Source organism: Salvelinus fontinalis, chromosome 42, assembly GCF_029448725.1.
Source record: "Salvelinus fontinalis isolate EN_2023a chromosome 42, ASM2944872v1, whole genome shotgun sequence".
Lineage (NCBI taxonomy): Eukaryota > Metazoa > Chordata > Actinopteri > Salmoniformes > Salmonidae > Salvelinus > Salvelinus fontinalis.
Window position 1 is genome coordinate 24,909,230 of NC_074706.1, and position 19,223 is coordinate 24,928,452.

At 45.1% G+C, this 19,223-nt stretch overlaps 1 protein-coding gene across 1 annotated transcript; it reads left to right on the forward strand.

Annotated features, from left to right (window-relative positions):
• The first annotated feature begins 381 nt into the window (after positions 1-381).
• LOC129841248 (neurotrophin receptor-interacting factor homolog) lies at positions 382-17,313 on the forward strand. Its single transcript, XM_055909432.1, has 6 exons — positions 382-1,098; positions 2,719-2,849; positions 4,731-4,892; positions 10,342-10,503; positions 11,133-11,244; positions 15,949-17,313. The coding sequence occupies exons 1-6, from the start codon at positions 822-824 to the stop codon at positions 16,902-16,904; spliced, it is 1,800 nt and encodes a 599-aa protein (XP_055765407.1). The 5' UTR covers positions 382-821; the 3' UTR covers positions 16,905-17,313.
• Positions 17,314-19,223: the final 1,910 nt, after the last annotated feature.

Consider the following 19,223-nt stretch of genomic DNA (forward strand, 5'->3'; position numbering starts at 1 on the left):
CAGTGAGAGTTGTGCCAGCACAAGCATCAGTAAGCTTGGATTCTTATCGATGGTTATCAACTGTACCTTCAGAAATGGAAAGTAAATCACAGAAAATAGATCTGGTGGCAGCTGCAGAGATGTATTTGGGTATATAAGATTTGACTTCATTAGAGTTACTGGGTGTGTTGAGGGTTGGTGTCCCGTCCTCCTAGGCCGTTGGTATGGTGCAGGAGACGATAGGGTAAAAGTAGTGGAATGGGGTAATTAGGTTTAGTGAGTGTAGGTGTCTACGGCTATATGTAACTTTCTTAGAGGACCAGGACTAATTAATGGGCGGCAGGTAGCCTAGTGGTTAGAGCGTTGGTCAAGTAACCGAAAGGTTACTAGATCGAATCCCCGAGCTGACAAGGTAAACTTCTGTTGTTCTGTCCCTGAACAAGGCAGTTAACCCACTGTTCCTAGGCCGCCATTGTAAATAAGAATTTGTTCTTAACTGACTTGCCTAGTTAAATAAATAAAGGTTAAATTAAAAAAGAGCATTTTATTTATGTAGGCCTGGCCTCACACTCCAGTACTGTAAGGGGCGGTGTAGGCACCTCAAATTTGGATGCGATCCGCCAAACAAATTCCAAAGGTTAAACGGAAGTAAACATGGCTAAGAACACTTTTCACTTTTGCGTTTGTCATTTAGACATTTTAACAACCATGGAATTCAAAATGTGACGAATTTAACTGCACAGCACTAAATACTTACCTCAGATAATATTTAATTCGCGTTGGAGACAGGATTTGGATGATAGATGTTAACGTTATCTAGTAAGTAACGCTAGCTGCTAACAATGGCCATGGTTTTTCACACTCAAATAGCCTCCATCATGGAGGTGCTAGCGAATGCAGCCGTGGCAGAGATCTGTAAACTCGTAGACGACGACTATGCAGTGTTTCGTTTGGAAATAACTCAAAGCCAGAAAGAAAACAGGGCATTGCGGAGGAAACTACAGCTACAAGAACTGAAGGTGGCACGGGAGCGCGCAGAGAAGACAATGCGAGAGCGCGTCCTCGCCAGTCGTCCCAGTAGTGTCAAGATTCTCGAACGATTCAGAGGAATGGCAAGAGGTACATTTTGCATGGGGGGGGGGTCTTCTGTCACCCGTTTCCCCTTTACTTTAGATGTGTTAACCAGAATTTGGTCTTGGTCAGTTTTGAGAACGTATGCAATAATTCTCCTGATTACTTAGCTTGCTACAGTATCTTGCACAAAAGACACTTATCATATTTACTGCATTTCCTATTATTTGCTCATTGAAAACAATATGATGCATGGAACATAATCACTTGATCTATAAAAAGTATCTCCAGTGGTGTAGTGGTGCTTGGAGAAGTGGGTATACTTACATTTTGCCCAAACAGTTCCAAACGGTCTGACTGGCGAAGGAAAGGCGCCCAGTGTGATGATGTATGAGAAACCATGACATACAGAGTGTATGTCATGGTTGACCTAAAATGACCTAAAATCATGAATTCCCATATTGGTCTTTCAATATCAGGCCAAACCTAGCTGTACTGTGCAAGTAGGGTAATAGTAGGCCTACTATTGAAACAGATCAATTAGGAAGTCAACTGAGTCAGAAATTCCCAGGTTTCAGATATCCCCCCCATTTTTTTTCTTCCAGTTTTTGCTCTCAAACGCACACTTTTTTTTACAGAAAACAACACGTGTATGTTCTAAGTTCATAACAATGCTTGAACCACATCAGGAGACCACTTTCTAAGTCTGGGAAAAATCAAAGTTTTTGTGTGTGTTTGTTGTTACCCTTTAATTTAAGTATGCAGGCACCTAGCACTGTTTGAATAGCTGTGTTTTTGTTTCACATGAGATGGAGAATAAATGGCCAGTGGATTGATTCAAATAATTATGTTCCGACAGATTTATAAAGACTTCCTTATATCCTGTTCTATTGATTTGATATTTTTTATCTCTGTCCATGAAACCATTCAAGTATGCGGTGCACATTTTAGAACAGTGTTTTCCTGCAATTACATTTGATCGTTCACGCATAGGTCCTACCACCGTGTGTACATTGCTGCGTCTAAAATGTTAAGAAATAATAGTTTATCAACATTTTAAGATAAAGGTTAAATAAAACATCTGTTCCATCAGCCATATTCATAGACACTACTTTGATACGTATCAGTGGGGATTTAGAAGTGAGTATATGCAATGCCCAATGAAAAATAAGTGGGTATAAGCATATACCTGCCTATAACCCCCCCCCCCCCCCCCCACCACACCACTGAATATATCAAGAAGTTAGGCAACGTGTTACATTACATTCTTACTAATTCTAGTGTCAAAGCTGTCAATAGTGATATGTATGATTATTTTACAAATCTGTGAGTTGCTTCATTTAGGATCATCCTAAATTAAGATAATTCAATATCTAATTATTAATTAAGTCTATTGACACACTGTGCAAGAATGGTCCACCACCCAAAGGACATCTAGCCAACTTGACACAATTGTGGGAAGGATTGAAGTCAACATGGACCAGCATCCCTGTGGAACGCTTTCGACATCTTGTAGAGTCCTTGCCCCGACGAATTGAGGCTGTTCTGAGGGCAAAAGGGGGTCCAACTCAGTATTAGGAAGGTGTTCTTATGTTTTGTACACTCAGTGTATAATTGAGCATTCACAGTAGCTTACCTAACCATCTCTTTTCCACCAATCACTCTCAGGTGAAGGACATCTCACTGGAGGCCACAGGGGCTTTGTGAAGCCAGCGGGACACAATACATGGCGAGATGACCAACCAATCAATGTTGATGAGGGGAGCAGAACCTCAAACCAGCACGTTATCGTGATAGAGGTTAGTGTAATAGTATTACATCCAGGGCTTAAAACGTACAAAAAAATGTATACCAGGCACTGGGGCTGGTAGATACATTTCTTACAAATGTTTTTTTATCTACCAGCCAAAATGTTTTTTGCACCATTTATAAAAATTTAAAATACCGATGAGCATGCTTAGTAGAGGCAAAAATGTTTAGCTGCCCCTTTAAGGTTACCTTGGTAACAGAGACACTCTCACTAGTAGAGATGACCATGTCTCTTTTTGCTAGCAGTGGAAGCAAACTCAAACATTGAAAGCAACCTAGCTTGTGAACAAAACAATGTAAATACACAAGAAACACAAGAACAAAGTCTAATTTTAATAGACTTTTGAGTAAATTAGAATAACATTTAACCTCTCTTGGGTACATGAGACATTAGCGTCCCACCTATTCAAAAGCCAGTGAAACTGCTGGGCGCCAAATTCAAATACAGAAATACTCATTATAAATATTCAGAAAACAAAACATATTTTACATAGGTTTAAAGATTAACTTCTTGTGAATCCAACCACGGTGTCAGATTTAAAAAATACTTTACGGCGAAAGCATACCTTACGATTATTTGAGAATAGCCCACTAGACAAATCATTACAAACAGTAACCAGCCATGTAGAACAGTTACACAAGTCAGAAATAGAGATAAAATTAATCCCTTACCTTTGATGATCTTCATATGGTTGCACTCAGCAGACATTCATTTACTCAATAAATGTTCCTTTTGTTCGATAAAATCTCTTTATATCCAAAAACCTCAGTTTTGTTAGCGCGTTTTCTTCAGTAATCCACAGGCTCAAACGCAGTCAAAACAGGAAGACAAAAAAATCAAAATTGTATCCGTAAAGTTCATAGAAACATGTCAAACGATGTTTATATTCAATCCTCAGGTTGTTTTTAGCCTAAATAATCTACAATAACGTTGTCAATTTAAAAGGTAAACAAGAAAGGCACTCTCTCGGTCGTGCGCATGAAAAAGCTCTGTGACACTTTAGGGTCCACTCATTCAGACTGCTCTTACTTCATTTTTCAGGATACAAGCCTGAAACAATTTCTAAAGACTGTTGACATCTAGTGGAAGGCATAGAAACTGCAATTTGAGTCCTAAGTCAATGATACTCTAATGGCATTGAATAGAAAACTACAAAACCAAAAAAAAATACTTCCTGAATGGATTTTTCTCAGGTTTTCGCCTGCCAAATCAGTTCTGTTATACTCACGGACACTATTTTAACAGTTTTGGAAACTTTAGAGTGTTTTCTATCCAAATCTACCAGTTATATGCATATCATATCTTCTGGGCCCGAGAAGCAGGCAGTTTAATTTTGGCATGCATTTCATCCAAAATTCCGAATGCTGCCCCCTACCCTAGAGAAGTAAAGGATGAGCGCATTTCTTCTAAAAATCTTTCAGCACTTCGCCCACAGCCTCCCCAGACAGGCAGTGTTGCTTTGCAAGGTGGGATAGCTGTAACGATTGGATTCAGATTGTGCATTACCAGATATGAAACAAAACTGCAGAAATACCTTCAAAACAGCTACTGCAGCATTTATTTAGCTATAAATCACAACTTGCTTTTGTGCCCATACTTTACTTGACTATTTTTATGAAATGCTTGCACTGTAAAGCCCTGAGTGTGACCACCCGCCAACGTGGCCGGTGTTAATTTTATACCCTGATTACATCAAAGTTACAGTACATCAAATATGGCCAGTTTATTTCATAAAGGCTCCCCTCAACTATTCACTTGCTTACATGTACATCCTCATTTATCTGCCATAGGGGAGCTTGGAGACTTCCCTACTACATTGTTATCCAATTCTACTCATGTACCGGTAATTACCTCCTTTTTTTCTTGTCAGTCTGAAGATGCAAGTCCTGGGTTCCAGCTGGAGAGGTCTGAAGGAGAGGACCTGCACAGCAGAGACATCCAGACTGGAGTGGCTGGAGTAGCCCCCCCTGTAGCCAAGGAGGACCCCACCACTGCCCCAGAGCTGCCCAGGCCCCGACGTAGCATCACGGAGGTCAGTGGAACGCTGAACGCCGTCCTCAAGTCAGAGACAGATACAGAGACTTTAATGGGGCTGGAGCGACTGGGCTGTCCACCTGCTCCCCGCTCAGAGTATTTACTTTATGGTAACCCGAGCCCGAGGATGGATCTGTCCCATCAGGACTCAGGTGACACGTTTCAGACTGGCAATGATCCGTCCTGTTCATACGCTACAGAGATGATACCTGGTGACATGCCTGTGGGCTTAGATACACAGACTAATTCAATGAGAGGAGACTGGAACCAGTACAGTAGTAGTGGATACTCTGAAGGGTGCCTAGATAAGAAAGGGGAGAGCCTGGTCGTAGATGAGGTGACTGTGAAAGTGGAGGATGACGCTCTTCTGACATGGAATGCAGACCAGACTCACTTAGGACACTTGCAGGGAAACACCGGTGACTTCTTAGACTACAGGGAAAGCTTCGAGACAAATCTTAATGTCGCGACCCACTCACCTTTACATGCACTCAGGGATCGCGACCCAGTGTCTACATCGATGGCACCATCTGATTCACACGGCAGCGTCCTTTTCGATCAGCAATTGAACTCAAAGGTCCAAAGGGCCAAGGCTCAGGGAGGGGGAGCAACAACAGACGGTAAAGAGAAGCGGTTCCTCTGCATGTTCTGTAACAAAGGCTTCAGCTGCCCCCAGAAGGTGGAGACCCACCAGAGGGTCCACACAGGGGTGAAACCCTTCAATTGTACGCAGTGTCACATGCGCTTCGCCCAGGCCTGCAACCTGAAGAGGCACCAGAGGGTCCACACGGGGGAGAAACCCTACAGCTGCCCCCAGTGTGAGAAGAGGTTCTCCCACCAGCACCATCTGAAGATGCACCTGAATGTCCATACGGGAGAAAGACCATTTGCCTGTACGCACTGCGGAAAGAGGTTCTCAGAGAGGAGCTACCTCAGGATACATCAGCAGAAAAACCATTCCACTCTATAACATAGAAAGTAACCATTCCACTCGATAGCTTCTGACATTTAGACCAACCCCTGCATTACAGACAAAGATGAATTTTCAGTGTCAGCAGAAAAGATCCACAGATGCCTTTGGAATACAGACAAAGATGAATTTTCAGTGTCAGCAGAAAAGATCCACAGATGCCTTTGGAATAACGAGAGTAACAGATTTCAGTGTTAAATATTCCTGGGTAGAATATTGTATCCAGATATTGTGTGATATATAAGCCTAAAAGGTTTGTACTGTGTAGGTTATATGATGTTCACAAATGTCTATTTATTTGCTTCCATTCAACTACTTACACTGAACAAAAATATAAAGGCAACAATTTCAAAGATTTTACAGAGTTACTGGTCATATGTCAATTTAAATAGATAAATGAATTAGGCCCTAATCTATGGACGTCATATGACTGGGCAGGGGCGCAGCCATGGATGGGCCTGAGAGGGCATAGGCCCACCCACTGGGGAGCCAGGCCCAGGTAATCAAAATGAGTTTTTCCCCACAAAAAGGCTTTATTACAGACAAACACTCATCAGCTTTCCAGGTGGCTGTTCTCAGACTATCCCGCATGTGAAGAAGCCAGATGCGGAGGTCCTGGGCTGGCAATGTTTACATGTGGTTTGCGGTTGTGAGGCCGGTTGGACGTACTGCTAAATTCTCTAAAACAACGTTGGAGGCGGCTTATGGTAGAGAAATTAACATTAAATTATCTGGCAACAGCTCTGGTGGACATTTCTGCAGTCGGCATGCCAATCGCACTCTCCCTCAAAAATGTAGACATCTGTGAAAGTGTGACAAAATTGCACATTTTAGAGTGGCCTTTTATTGTACCCAGCACAAGGCGCGCACCTTTGTAATGATCCTTCTGTTTAATCAGATTCTAGATATGCCACACCTGTCAGGTGGATGGATTCTTTTGGCAAAGGAGAAATGCTCACTAACAGGGATGTAAACAAATTTGCACAACATTTTTGACAAATAAGCTTTTTGTGCGTATGGACAATTTCTGGGATCTTCTATTTCAGCTCATGAAACATGGGACCAACACATTGCAATGTTCATATGGTGTATTTAAAATGTTTATTTTTAATAAACACAAAATGGGACTTCTTAGACTTTGAATGAGGCTATCTTTAGCAGTGGTGGAAAAAGTACCCAAAGGTCATACTGTAGTAAAAGTAAAGATACCTTAATAGAAAATGAATCAAGTGAAAGTCACACACTAAAATACTTTGAGTAAAAGTATTTGGTTTTAAATATACTTTAAGTATCAAACGTAATTTACAAACAAAGCATGTGTTTAGTGAGTCCACCAGGGATGTTCTCTTGTTAAGTGTGAATTAGGCAATTTTCCTGTCCTGCTAAGCATTCAAAATGTAACGAGTACTTTTGGGTGTCAAGAGAAAATATATGGAGTAAAAAGTACATTTATTTTTATTAGGAATGTAGTGGAGTAAAAGTTGTCAAATATAAATAGTAAAGTACAGATACCCAAAACAACTACTTACACCACTGCTCTTTACTATACATCATATCTGATCTCACCCTATTCTGCATACACCCAACAGCGCTTTATAACCATTACATTTAAGGCCTACTAAATATACCTACAAATCAAATGTTATTTGTCACATAAAATGTGCTTTGTAAATAACAGGTGTAGACTAACAGTGAAATGCTTACTTACTGGCCCTTCCCATGCAGAGAGAAAAATGTACAAATAATAAAGAGAACATGAGGAATAAATTCACAATGAGTAGCGATAACTTTGCTATATACATGGGGTACAAGTACCAAGTCAATGTACAGGGGTACGAGGTAAGATCAGCCTTATTGCTTGGGGGTAGAAGTGTTCAGCGTCCTGTTGATTCCAGACTTGGTGGATCAGTACCACTTGCCGGTAGCAGAGAGAACAGTCCTGGGTGGCTGGAGCCTTTGACAAGTTTTAGGGCCTTCCTCTGACACCACCTAGTATAGAGTTCCTGGATGGCAGGGAGCTTGGCTCCAGCGATGTGATGGGCCGTACGCACTACCCTCTGTAGCGCTTTGCGTTTGGATGCCGAGCAGTTGCCTAACCAAGCGGTGATGCAGCCAGTCAAGATGCGCTCAATGGTGCAGCTGTTTAACTTTTTGAGGATCTGAGTGCCCATTCCAAATCTTTTCAGCCTCCTGAGGGGGAAATGGTGTTGTGCCCTCTTCACGCCTGTTTTGGTGTGTGTGGACCATGTTAATTCATTAGTGATGTGGACACCAAGGAACTTGAAGCTCTCGACCCGCTCCACTACAGCCCTGTCGATGTGGATGTGGGCGTGCTGGCCCTCATTCTCCTGTAGTCCACGATCAGCTACTTTGTCTTGCTGACGTTGAGGGAAAAGTTGTTGGCCTGGCACCACACTCCCCAGGTCACTGACCTCCTGCCTATAGGCTACCTCATCGTCGGTAATCAGGCCTACCACCGTCGTGTCGTCAGCAAACTTAATGGTGTTGGAGTAGTTTGCGCCCACGCAGTCGTGGGTGAACAGGGGGTATAGGAGGGGACTAAGCACACACCCATGAGGGGCCCCCGTGTTGAGGATTAGTGTGGCGGATGTGCCTACCCTCACCACCTGGGGACTGCCCGTCAGGAAGTCCAGGAGAGGGGAGGTGTTCACAATATACAGTGCATTCGGAAAGTATTCAGACCCCTTGACTTTTTTCCACATTTTGTTATTTACAGCTTTGTTCTAAAATGGATTAAATCAAAATCCTCAATCAACACACAATAGCCCGTGATGACAAAGCGAAAGCAGGTGTTTACAAATTTTTGCCAACATTAATGCCTTATTTCCGTAAGTATTCAGACCCTTTGCTATGAGACTCGAAATTGAGCTCAGTTGCATCCTGTTTCAATTTGATCATCCTTGAGATGTTTCTACAACTTGGAGTCCACCTGTGGTAAATTCAATTGATTGGGAATGATTTGGAAAGGCACACACCTGTCTATATAAGGTCCCACAGTTGACAGTGCATGTCAGAGCAAAAATCAAGCCATGAGGTCAAAGGAATTGTCCTTACAGCTCCGAGACATGATTGTGGCGAGGCAAAAAATGTCTGCAGCATTGAAGGTCCCCAAGAACACAGTGGCCTCCATCATTCTTAAATGGAAGAAGTTGGGAACCACCAAGACTCTTCCTAGAGCTGGCCGCCTTACCAAACTGAGCAATAAGGGGAGAAGGGTCTTGGTCAGGGAGGTGAACAAGAACCTGATGGTCACCCTGACTGAGTTCCAGAGTTCCTCTGTGGAGATGGGAGAACCTTCCAGAAGGGCAACCATCTCTGCAGCCCTCCACCATCCAGGCCTTTATGGTAGAGTTGCCAGACGGAAGCCACTCCTCAATAAAAGGCACATGACAGCTCGCTTGGAGTTTGCCAAAAGGCACCTAAAGGACTCTCAGACCATGAGAAACCAGATTCTCTGGTCAGATTAAACCAAGATTTAATCTCTTTGGCCTGAATGCCAAGCGTCACGTCTGAAGGTAACCTGTCACAATCCCTACGGTGAAGCATGGTAGTGGCAGGATCATGCTGTGGGTAGGTTTTTCAGCGGCAGGGACTGAGAGACTGTACAGAAAAGTACAGAAAGATCCTTGATGAAAACCTGCTCCAGAGCGCTCAGGACCTCAGACTGGGGTGAAGGTTCACCTTCCAACAGGACAACGACCCTAAGCACACAGCCAAGACAACGCAGGAGGCGCTTCAGCACAAGTCTCTGAATGTCCTTGATTGGCCCAGCCAGGGCCTGGACTTGAACCCGATCAAACATCTCTGGGGAGACCTGAAAATAGCTGTGCAGTGATGCTCCCCAACCAACCTGACAGAGCTTGAGAGGATCTGCTGAAAAGAATGGGAGAAACTCCCCAAATACAGGTGTGCCAAGTTTGTAGCTTCATACCCAAGAACACTTGAGGCTGTAATCGCTGCCAAAGGTGCTTCAACAAAGTACTGAGTAAAGGGTCTGAATACTTATGTAAATGTGATTTCAGTTTTTTATTTTTAATACATTTGCAAGGGGTCTGAAACACTTACTGTACACTTCAATAGTTTAGTCAGGTTTGTCTGAATTTTGACTTATCATAGCTGACTTATTTTTACCCACGACATCATATTTATGTCCTCCATGATGGGTTTAACAACAATGAAGTAATTCTGTAACTACAGTATAGGACTCAAACGTAGTGGGGATGGGTAAACACTCCATGTTGAAAGTGTTTATCTGTGTGTGCATTCTATCACGTGCAAGTAAATTGAGGATTTTAATTGGCTGATGCACATTGTGACAGAGCAACTGTTTTGAATTTAAACTGTTTCTAATGTTCACGAGTATGGCCCATCCATCATTAAAGCATGTATTTTCTGTGTGTATGTACCTGAGGGAGTTTATGTCTGTGTAATCTGTATCACCTCTCTCTTCCAGGAGGAGGAGGGTCCAGAGGTGCTGCTGGTGAAGGAGGAGGGGTGTGGGGAGGGTCTGGGGAACCCTGAGGTGACCATGGTCATGGAGGACAACCAGACTACACCACCTCCTGAACCCACAGAGAAACCAGCTGAGCAGCACTGGACCACACACAGTCTCACTGAGGTGAGCCCACTCTAAACTACTGTCTGAATGTTATTAGATCAAATCTCTCCGTACTGTTTCACATGATTCTTACGTAGGTGGCAAAAGAGGTTAATGGTGTATGAGCCTGTTGTCGGGACTGGCCTGCAGCATATTTTGCGGAGGACGGTTTTCTGGTCCGTGTCAGATTTTTCATACCCAAACCACGTCCATGCGACCGAAGTTGCCCTTCTTTTAGGTACGAGCTCCGTGTCTCCGTGCTCTGTGTAGCGTTCACTCTCCATGTTTGTTTGTGTTGCAAATTTCCTTCCGCACGGCAAAGCGACGTCCAATTGACTGAAAATATTGCCGTAAAGAGTGTGATTTGCAACACAACGAAATAAACGATAGAGCATAATATGAATTGATAGACGCCCCAGGTCTTGATTAATTTTGTCTTACGTGTGGGACTATGCCTTTGAATTTTCAAACCATTTTAACGAGTGTCATGTAATTAAATCAACTAATACATTTGCATCGTGTCAAATCAAGTAACATGTTTGCATAGTACTCATAGCAATCCCTCATTGCCCAATCAGAAGATGCTCCATAGCAGGGTGCTCATATCAGATTTCTTGATCCAACATCCTCTCACTCTGTATCTCTTACAGTCAGTAGACATGGAGGATGGGAAGCCTGATCTGCTGCTGGTCAAAGAGGAGACAATAGACGACGGACCAGAGAGCATTGATCTGCTGAGTGGACTAAAGATGGGGGAGCAAGGTAAGAGAGAAATACATATAGCCTACATACAGTAATAGAATAGTGATGCACCTGGTTATTATTCTTTCTTCATTTATACAATGAAATCAATACAACTTATGTTTATATACAAAAACACACATTATAATGTATGAACTTGACCAGGTAATTGCTCAAAAAATGTATGAGTTTCCCTTCAGTCAGTCAACTTCGGTACAACAAGTCCGTGGAAAACGAGACTTACGTTGCGCCAACTAAACTGTCCCATAGTGGTAGAGCATGCTCACCCTCTGGACGTTGTGTGCTTTAGTTTGTATTTGTTCTCATAAGTTTCCTAATCACGAACAATTAGTTATGCTTCAATTTGCTAGAAGAAAATTAGTAAAACGGTTAAGAAAGCGACCGAGATGACAATGTGTACATCCCCCCAGTCATGCAGTTATACTATTTCTCTGAAAGATACTCACGATTTATGTGTATTTTGTCTCGGCTTGGAGCATCCTCTGGTGGCCCTTGCTCGAACCAGTCCATGTGCGCATTGCCACATACTGCGTGCAAACTCCCTGGAAAGACATGTCGAATTCTTGAAAAAGCTTGGAGTTACCGATGGCGACTTTCCTTTCCCGGATGCTGGTACCTCGCCTGGGACTGAGGTGCAGGAAGCAGAGAGAGACTTGGGGCTTTGGTGGAACTAGCCTCCGAGCTAGGAGGTAGTGAGCTGGCTGGTTTGTCTCCCATGATGACATACAGGGCACAGGTTCGGATGACAACTTGGTGTTCTGGACGCTCCAGGAGTTTCTCGGAAGGGGACTTAGTTCCGGAACAGCCACCCCCTAACGCTACGTGAGTAGTTGGGGAGACCCTGGTATCCAACACATTGTTCATAGAATTGTGCTGCAGGGTGGCTAGACATTTGGAGTTGAAGTGGCCATGTTCACACCCGCGGCAGAAGTCATCAAGGTTCGGTGGGAAGTACCTGCCCCCTGTGGTTGCCACAGTCAAGCACCACCTACCCCTGTTTCTGTATTTCGAAGAATTTACGACAACCTGGTTCAACCCGCATTCAGCTAAGCTGATGCTGCATGGTATGCCTCCTTCATGGATCTGGAGGGGAGGGATTGGGCGGGGCTGGTGCACACGCCTCCAGTTTATAGCAAGCTACCTAGCTACCTGGCTACCTAGCCTGTTGGATAACAAGGGTGTGGCTAATGCAGATCCTACGCATCCTAACAAGCACTGTCGTTTTTCAGCTGCTCAGCTGGATAAGATGTATCGTGCAGAGGGGGTGGCTGATTTTTGTCGTCTGTAGCTGTACTGCAGATCTACCAGACAGAGTTGCTGCTGGAGCTGGGCACTTCTTTGACTGCAGGAGAGCCCCATGCAGAGCTCCTGGATGAGATTTGTGTTACGGCTGACTTCATTCTGTGCACATCCCGGTGCACCGTTCAGGCACTCGGGAAGAGCAGGGGCGCTACTGTGGTGGCACACTGTCGTCTTTGACGTTTTCAGACAGAGAGGGACAGACAAATGTCTTCCGGGGTTGTCCGGTTCGGCCCTGGAGGCCATGCACGCCTAGTTCAAGGCCAGAAGGAAGAGGAGCAGTGTGCTTTTCTCCCTTTGAAGTCCTTTGGGGATGCTGGGCCTGCTAAGCGGGCTGTCCCGGGGGCCCAGGCCAGCACAAGGTCGTACCCGCTTGTTTGCCAGACGCAACATCAGTCTGCCTGGCCAGGGGTGACATGGTCCTGCCACGGCGCGGGGAAGGATACTTCAGGCAAACGTTTCCACCTAAACACATTGTTTCAACCCCATTGTTTGTGTGTTTCAAGAGTGTTGTGTATTCTACATGTGCGTTCAATAAAACATGTCCCTCCACAATCAGACACGAGTGGTGGAAACGTATTTTTCCCATGCCACTACTGGGGGCGTCATGCCCCCTCAGATGGCACTTTACAGGAGACTCGCTGCCTGCTCTGACCAATGGCTCACATGCGCAGTGTTGCCCTGGGTCATGCGAACAGTCACTACAGGCTACAATTCTTTGTACGAATCCCCACCACGTTTTGCGGCGTCATCACATAAACTGTTCTCCTGGTCTTAGTGCCAGTATTAACGGAGGAAATATCCTTCCTGCTCCAGAGTAAGCAGAACGAGTGGTTTATCTGTTGGAAGCTCAGGACAGCTGGTACAGTCTATTTCCTGGTTACAAAAAGGGACGGTGGTTTAAGCCCTATTCTAGACATGCGTTTCCTGAACAAGCATCTCAGAGTTTGCAAGTTCAAAATACTCACAAACCAGTGGCTGTTACAGTCCGTACGTCCCGGCGATTGGTTCACACACCATCGGCCTGCCTAAAGGATGCGTACTTTCATGTGCCCATGTACCCCTGTCACAAAGTTCCCGAGGTTCCATTTCGAGGCTATATTCTACAAGTTTTTGGTACTCCCGTTCGGCTCGTCCCTCTCGCCTCGTCTTTTCACAGGTGGTGGAGGGAGCTCTGGTACCCATCAGAGGCTGAGTGTGTTGGCCTATCTGGACAATTGGCTGATAGCAGTCAAAGGAACAAGCGAGCTAGTTAGACTCATCCTTAAATTGTGCTTTTCTATCCCCGGAGAGGGTGTTTGGGTTCCAGCTCTGCCTGGCCCAATTTTGGTTTGGGTGCACAGTACATTTTCGCAAGTTTCATCTGCCTACTGAGGATGATGGCTTCTATGATGGTGGTCATTCCCTCAGGATTATTATTGATGCAGCTGTTCCAGTGCTGGGTCCGAGTAACGCACTTTGATACATCTCGCCGGTCAATTCCGGTGTCCCCGACATGCCTTCGGGCACTGGCCCAGTGGAGGGATCCCCAGCTACTGTCGCAAGGGGTTCTCATGGGCCAGGTGTTGTCCCACAAGGTGGTCACCAAAGACTCATCCCCCCCAGGGGTGGATGGGTGCTGTGCGAGGGGTTACTCAATTTGTAAAGTATGGATGGTGTCATAGAGCCCGGCATATCAATTACCTGTAACTTCTGACACTCAGGAGTGGAGACTAGGGCCATCGTAGATTTTTATGCATCGCCAGAAAACGCACCATGTTATCTAGTTCTCATTGAGGGACCAGAGTGCCCAGTTGGAAATGATCGCTCTGGTGCACCAGTGGCCTCACCCTCCTTTACGCATTTCCGCCAGTGGTTCTGATTCAGCACACGTTGGAGAGGGTGTGCCGGGAGGGCTTACCATTGATTCTTGTGGCTCCCCGTTGGCCCAGGCAGCCTTGGTTTTGCGGACATCATTTGCCTTTTAGGTGGGGACCTGTGGCAACTCCCGTTGCGCAGGGAATTGTTGTCCCAGGCGCACAGGCAGGTTTGGCACGGGAGGCCGGATATTCGGTTCCAATGGGCCTGGCTCCTGAGAGGTCCAATCTGATGGCTAGAGGTTTACCGCCAAATGTTATTGCTACCATTCAGTCTGCAAGGGCGCCAAGATTTGAGCTATGGGTTTGAGCTATGGGGCAAAGATAAAGCACTTGTTCCTTATAAGTGCTCTTGGAGGGACATCCTTATGTTCCTGCATGAGCTTTTTGAGCAGGGGCGGGAATTCTCAACATTTAAAAGTGTACATGGCCGCTATCTCAGCGTGTCATTTGGGAATTGACGGAGCCTCACCAGGGGCCCACCACCTGATTGTGCGGTTCCTGAAAGGTGTACATCGTCTCAGACCGGTCTCTAAACCTATTGCGCCCACATGGGACTTGGCTCTGGTTTTGGAGGCACTATGTGCTGCCCTCTTTGAGCCTCTGAAGTCAGTGGATCTGAAGATCCTCTCCTAGAAAAGGTCTCTGCTCATGGCTTTGGCCTCAGTTAAACTTGATGGACTCGCACGCGTTATCCGTACACTCTTCCTGGACTCCGTTCGCCCTGGGCGACTAAGGTGACAATGTGGCCTCCATGAAAGTCATGTCCTTTAGCTTTAGAGCTATTTCCCTTTTCACCTCCTCGTTTTGCTTCTGAAGAGCAAAAGAGGTTACATGTCCGGTGTGCGCTTTATGCACGTACTTTGAACTGACCTGGGATATCCGGTTATGTGACCATCTTTTTGTATGTGTTGCTAATCTAGCTCGTGGCAAGGAGCTATCTAAGCAGAGTCTCTCCCACTGGGTTGTGGAGGCTATCGCCCTGGCATATAGCGGCAAGGGTTACCTAGCTGTGGCAGCTCCCACTTCACAAGAAGTCTGGCAGCGTCTTGGGCGTTGTTTATAAGGTTGACTAGAGGAGATATTTGTGCTGCGGCGAGTTGGGCATCACCACACACGTGATATTTTATTGCTTGGATGTCACAGCTCCCAGTGTAGCCCGGTGTGCTTACGGCTGTGATGGGAAGTAAACAGGCAGCGCGCTGTGTGCGCAATACGCAGGTCTGGGTGGTCTGCCATGAGCTGTTTAATTTAGTATCCGTTAGAATCAAGCCCCAAGCAGAACCCATTTCCCCATAGTATGTTATACTGAAGTGGACTGACTGAAAGGGAACGTAATGTTATCGCTATAATACAGTTCCCCGATGGAGAGAAATTAGGTACAACACTTGTTTGGCCCCGCGCCACCCGTTCCTGGGCTCGATGAAAAGCAGTATCAAATGGAAGTAATCAATCCAGTTTCAATCCTACAGGGAACAGTAGTTATAGTCACAATGTTATGTTTTCTCTGCCATGTTTGTAAAATCTGTTTTGTTACCTCTTCCTGCAGGTGGTTGGCTGGAGGCTAACAGAGGAGACTGGACGGCCATTTTGGATTCCCAGACCGATGCAGTTAAGGGACCAGGGGATAACGTCACTCAGCAGGCCAGGACCAGAGGCGACATAGTAGAGGTCTGTGGATGGGACAGCATCCTCAACTCTGGGCCTGGGATCAACACTGTTAACCACAACCAGAAACAGACAGCCAAACACAAAACCACATCTGAATTTAGTCTCCATGACAACAGACTGGCTGAGACTACAGCGAGGCGTAGATTTGGTCTGCGGGTACGGGGAGGTGTCCGTATGCGGCTGGAGAGAACAGACGCAGACTCGGCTAGCGATGCTCCGTCCTGCTCCTATAGTTGTGATTCAGAGAGACTGATGGTGCCTCAGGTTAACACCCTAACAGGTGCTGCCTTAAGCCTGCCTTCTATAGGATCTATCAACTGGAACATGGACCCTGTGACAACACAGACGCTCTCTGGCCTTCATCCTCCTCACACTCTCCTAATGTTAAACCAGACCTCAGACAATGCTTCAACGCTAAATGGCTACACAAGCCCATTGACAAATGACAGTAGTAGAGACGGAATCAGGAAAGAGAAACGCTTCCCGTGTTCATTCTGTGGGAAAGCTTTCAGTTTCCCCAAACAGGTAGAGATCCACCAGAGGATACACACAGGGGAGAAACCTTTCGGCTGCCACCTGTGCCGGGCCCGTTTCTCCCGATCGACCCACCTGAAGAGGCACCAGAGGGTCCACACAGGGGAGAAACCCTACAGCTGTCCACAGTGTGAGAAGAGGTTCTCCCACCAACACAATATGAAAGTGCACCTGAAGGTTCACACAGGAGAGGCCGTTCGCCTGTACACACTGCGAGAAGAGGTTCTCAGAGAGGAGATACATCAGGATACACCAGCAGAAAATGCACACGACCCATGTATAGGGTATAGTGACATGTAATGTAGTACAAGCATTTTGCTACACCCGCAATAACATCTGCTAAACGTGTATGTGGCCAATATAATCTGATTTGATGATGTAGTACTAGATAGTTTGTAGTTAATTCTGTTAGCTTGGGATGTAGTAGGAAACTGGATGAGGTGAACTGAGGAGGGAATGAGTATGATGAGGCAGAGTAGATGATTGGTGATGGTTGGTGTGATGGTGTCTGTGAAAATGCTTCACTGATGAAGTGACAACCTTGTCCTGTTTGTGTGCAGTGTATTGTTTGATCCTTTTCCAAAATATTCTAAAATTAATTTGATCAAAGCGAGGGTACCAGATTTACTGAAAAGGGCAAGTGTTACCATAGTGAGAAGTTATTCTACTTGTCACATATTGTTTTGTGAAATAAAAGTACTGTACTTCACGTTATGTGTGTAGGACTATTTAATTGAAATCAAATACAAAATTGACTTCATGCTGACTGACTTGGTTATTTTTGTATCATTGCAGGTCCTGGGTTTCCCTTATCAGTCTAACCAAAACAATATACATAATTCACATATGGACATTTTTTATAATAAACTACATTGGTTCCATAGTGTTAGGTACTTGAATCACAGTGTTAGAGATGGGCTTGACTGTGGTTAACATTTTGTAATATTACGTTTGTGTTACGGTAAAGTTTCTTATATAAATCTTTATATTATCTTCTGTTCAATTTGTGTTTACAGTCTGCAGTCCATGGGGACCTGCTGATATCCAGTGTTGCTGGTGGGATAGATTGGACCTCTGAAGCGGCTGGTCATAAACCATTGCCAAAGATCAGGACCCTGGATCAGGAGCCGTCGCTGTTCCTCCCGAGTAGAAACCGGGACCGAACCACAAGGGCCAGAGACTCCATCACCACACAGAACACAAGCGGCGGACAGATGGACTGAATAACTTCAGTCCTGGTGGTCATCAGGGAGACAGAGGCTCCAGTCAGGGATCCAGTCTGCAGCCCAGACCCTTCTCTTCACAGTCTCAGTGCAGGGATGGAGCAGGGCCTGGGGCTGATAGAGATAGACCCTCCTTTTCCTATGATACAAACACCACAGTATCCATGATGAACAGAGCAGGTCAACCTGAGCTTCAGCCTTCACAGAGTGGTGGGAGACCCCTGGTGGTAGCCTATCAGCAAGTCTGTCTTCTCCTTCAGGGTCTCATCTAATGCCTGGTGACTGGGTTCTTAGAAAGCCTGGGCCTGGGTCTAGCCTTCCTCAGCTACCTCAGTGTTACCCCACCAATACAGACGGTCAGGATGAGCGTTCAACACTAAAGTTACCTAGCCGACATCACAGCACACAATCCCAACAACACCCAAAACAATGTCTAGAGGGAGCTCAAAGACTAGCTACCTGAATGTGGTGGCTCCTGCTTCTCCCTCCTCTAGTGTCATTGGGTCACAACGTGGGAGGTTGAGCATTAGGATGGACGCCGACAAGCCGTACGCCTACCCCACGTTTGGGAAGCACTTTCCTGAGGCGAACTGTGAATAAGCACCAGACGGTTCACATCAAGGAGAGGTCCTTCAAGTGCAAACTATGTTACAAGAGCTTTTCCTGAGTAGCCTTATCAGACATAGGAGTGTCCACAATGGGGGAAAATCTTAGTGTGGCTTGAGATGTACACAGGGGAGATCTGGGAACCAGTCTTTGGTGACATATTATAGTTATCATGTGAAGTGTCTTGGGTAAGAGGGTAATTAACCACATACCCCTCGTTAACCCTTCGTTAACTTGTCATTTGAAACAGGCATAAACAAATACCTGTTTTTAGAGAGAAAGTCAACATGGGCTAGAACAGGACAGTTTATTATTTACCTTACTGAGGTGATGTAGATGGAATAAAGTCATTCTATTATTTTCTATCTATTATTTTCTACTCTATTCTTGCTAACACACTGTAAACAATTATGCTCTCAGCTTGAAAGATACTGATCATAGGAGATTTAGGGCTCTATTTTAACAAACCTAATGGTAAATCTTAGCGAGGCCATGGTGGTAGCGCTGTAGGTCCAGGAGTGTGTCAAATATTTTTGTTATTTTCACAATTGGAGTTATGGGCACAGTAGCTGCTGTGAAAGTGCTGGGTTTTGATGAATGAACAAGATGTAGGTGTTGAGGCTTGACCCCAGATGTCACTAGTTACATAAGCCACAACCACAACAAAATTGGTTATATTGTAAAAATGTATGAAAACGTATATTCGCTTTTTGGTCTTAATTTAAAGGTGCAATATGCAGAAATCGCTCCACCATTTCCTGGTGGCAAAAATTCTAATAGTTTGCCTAAT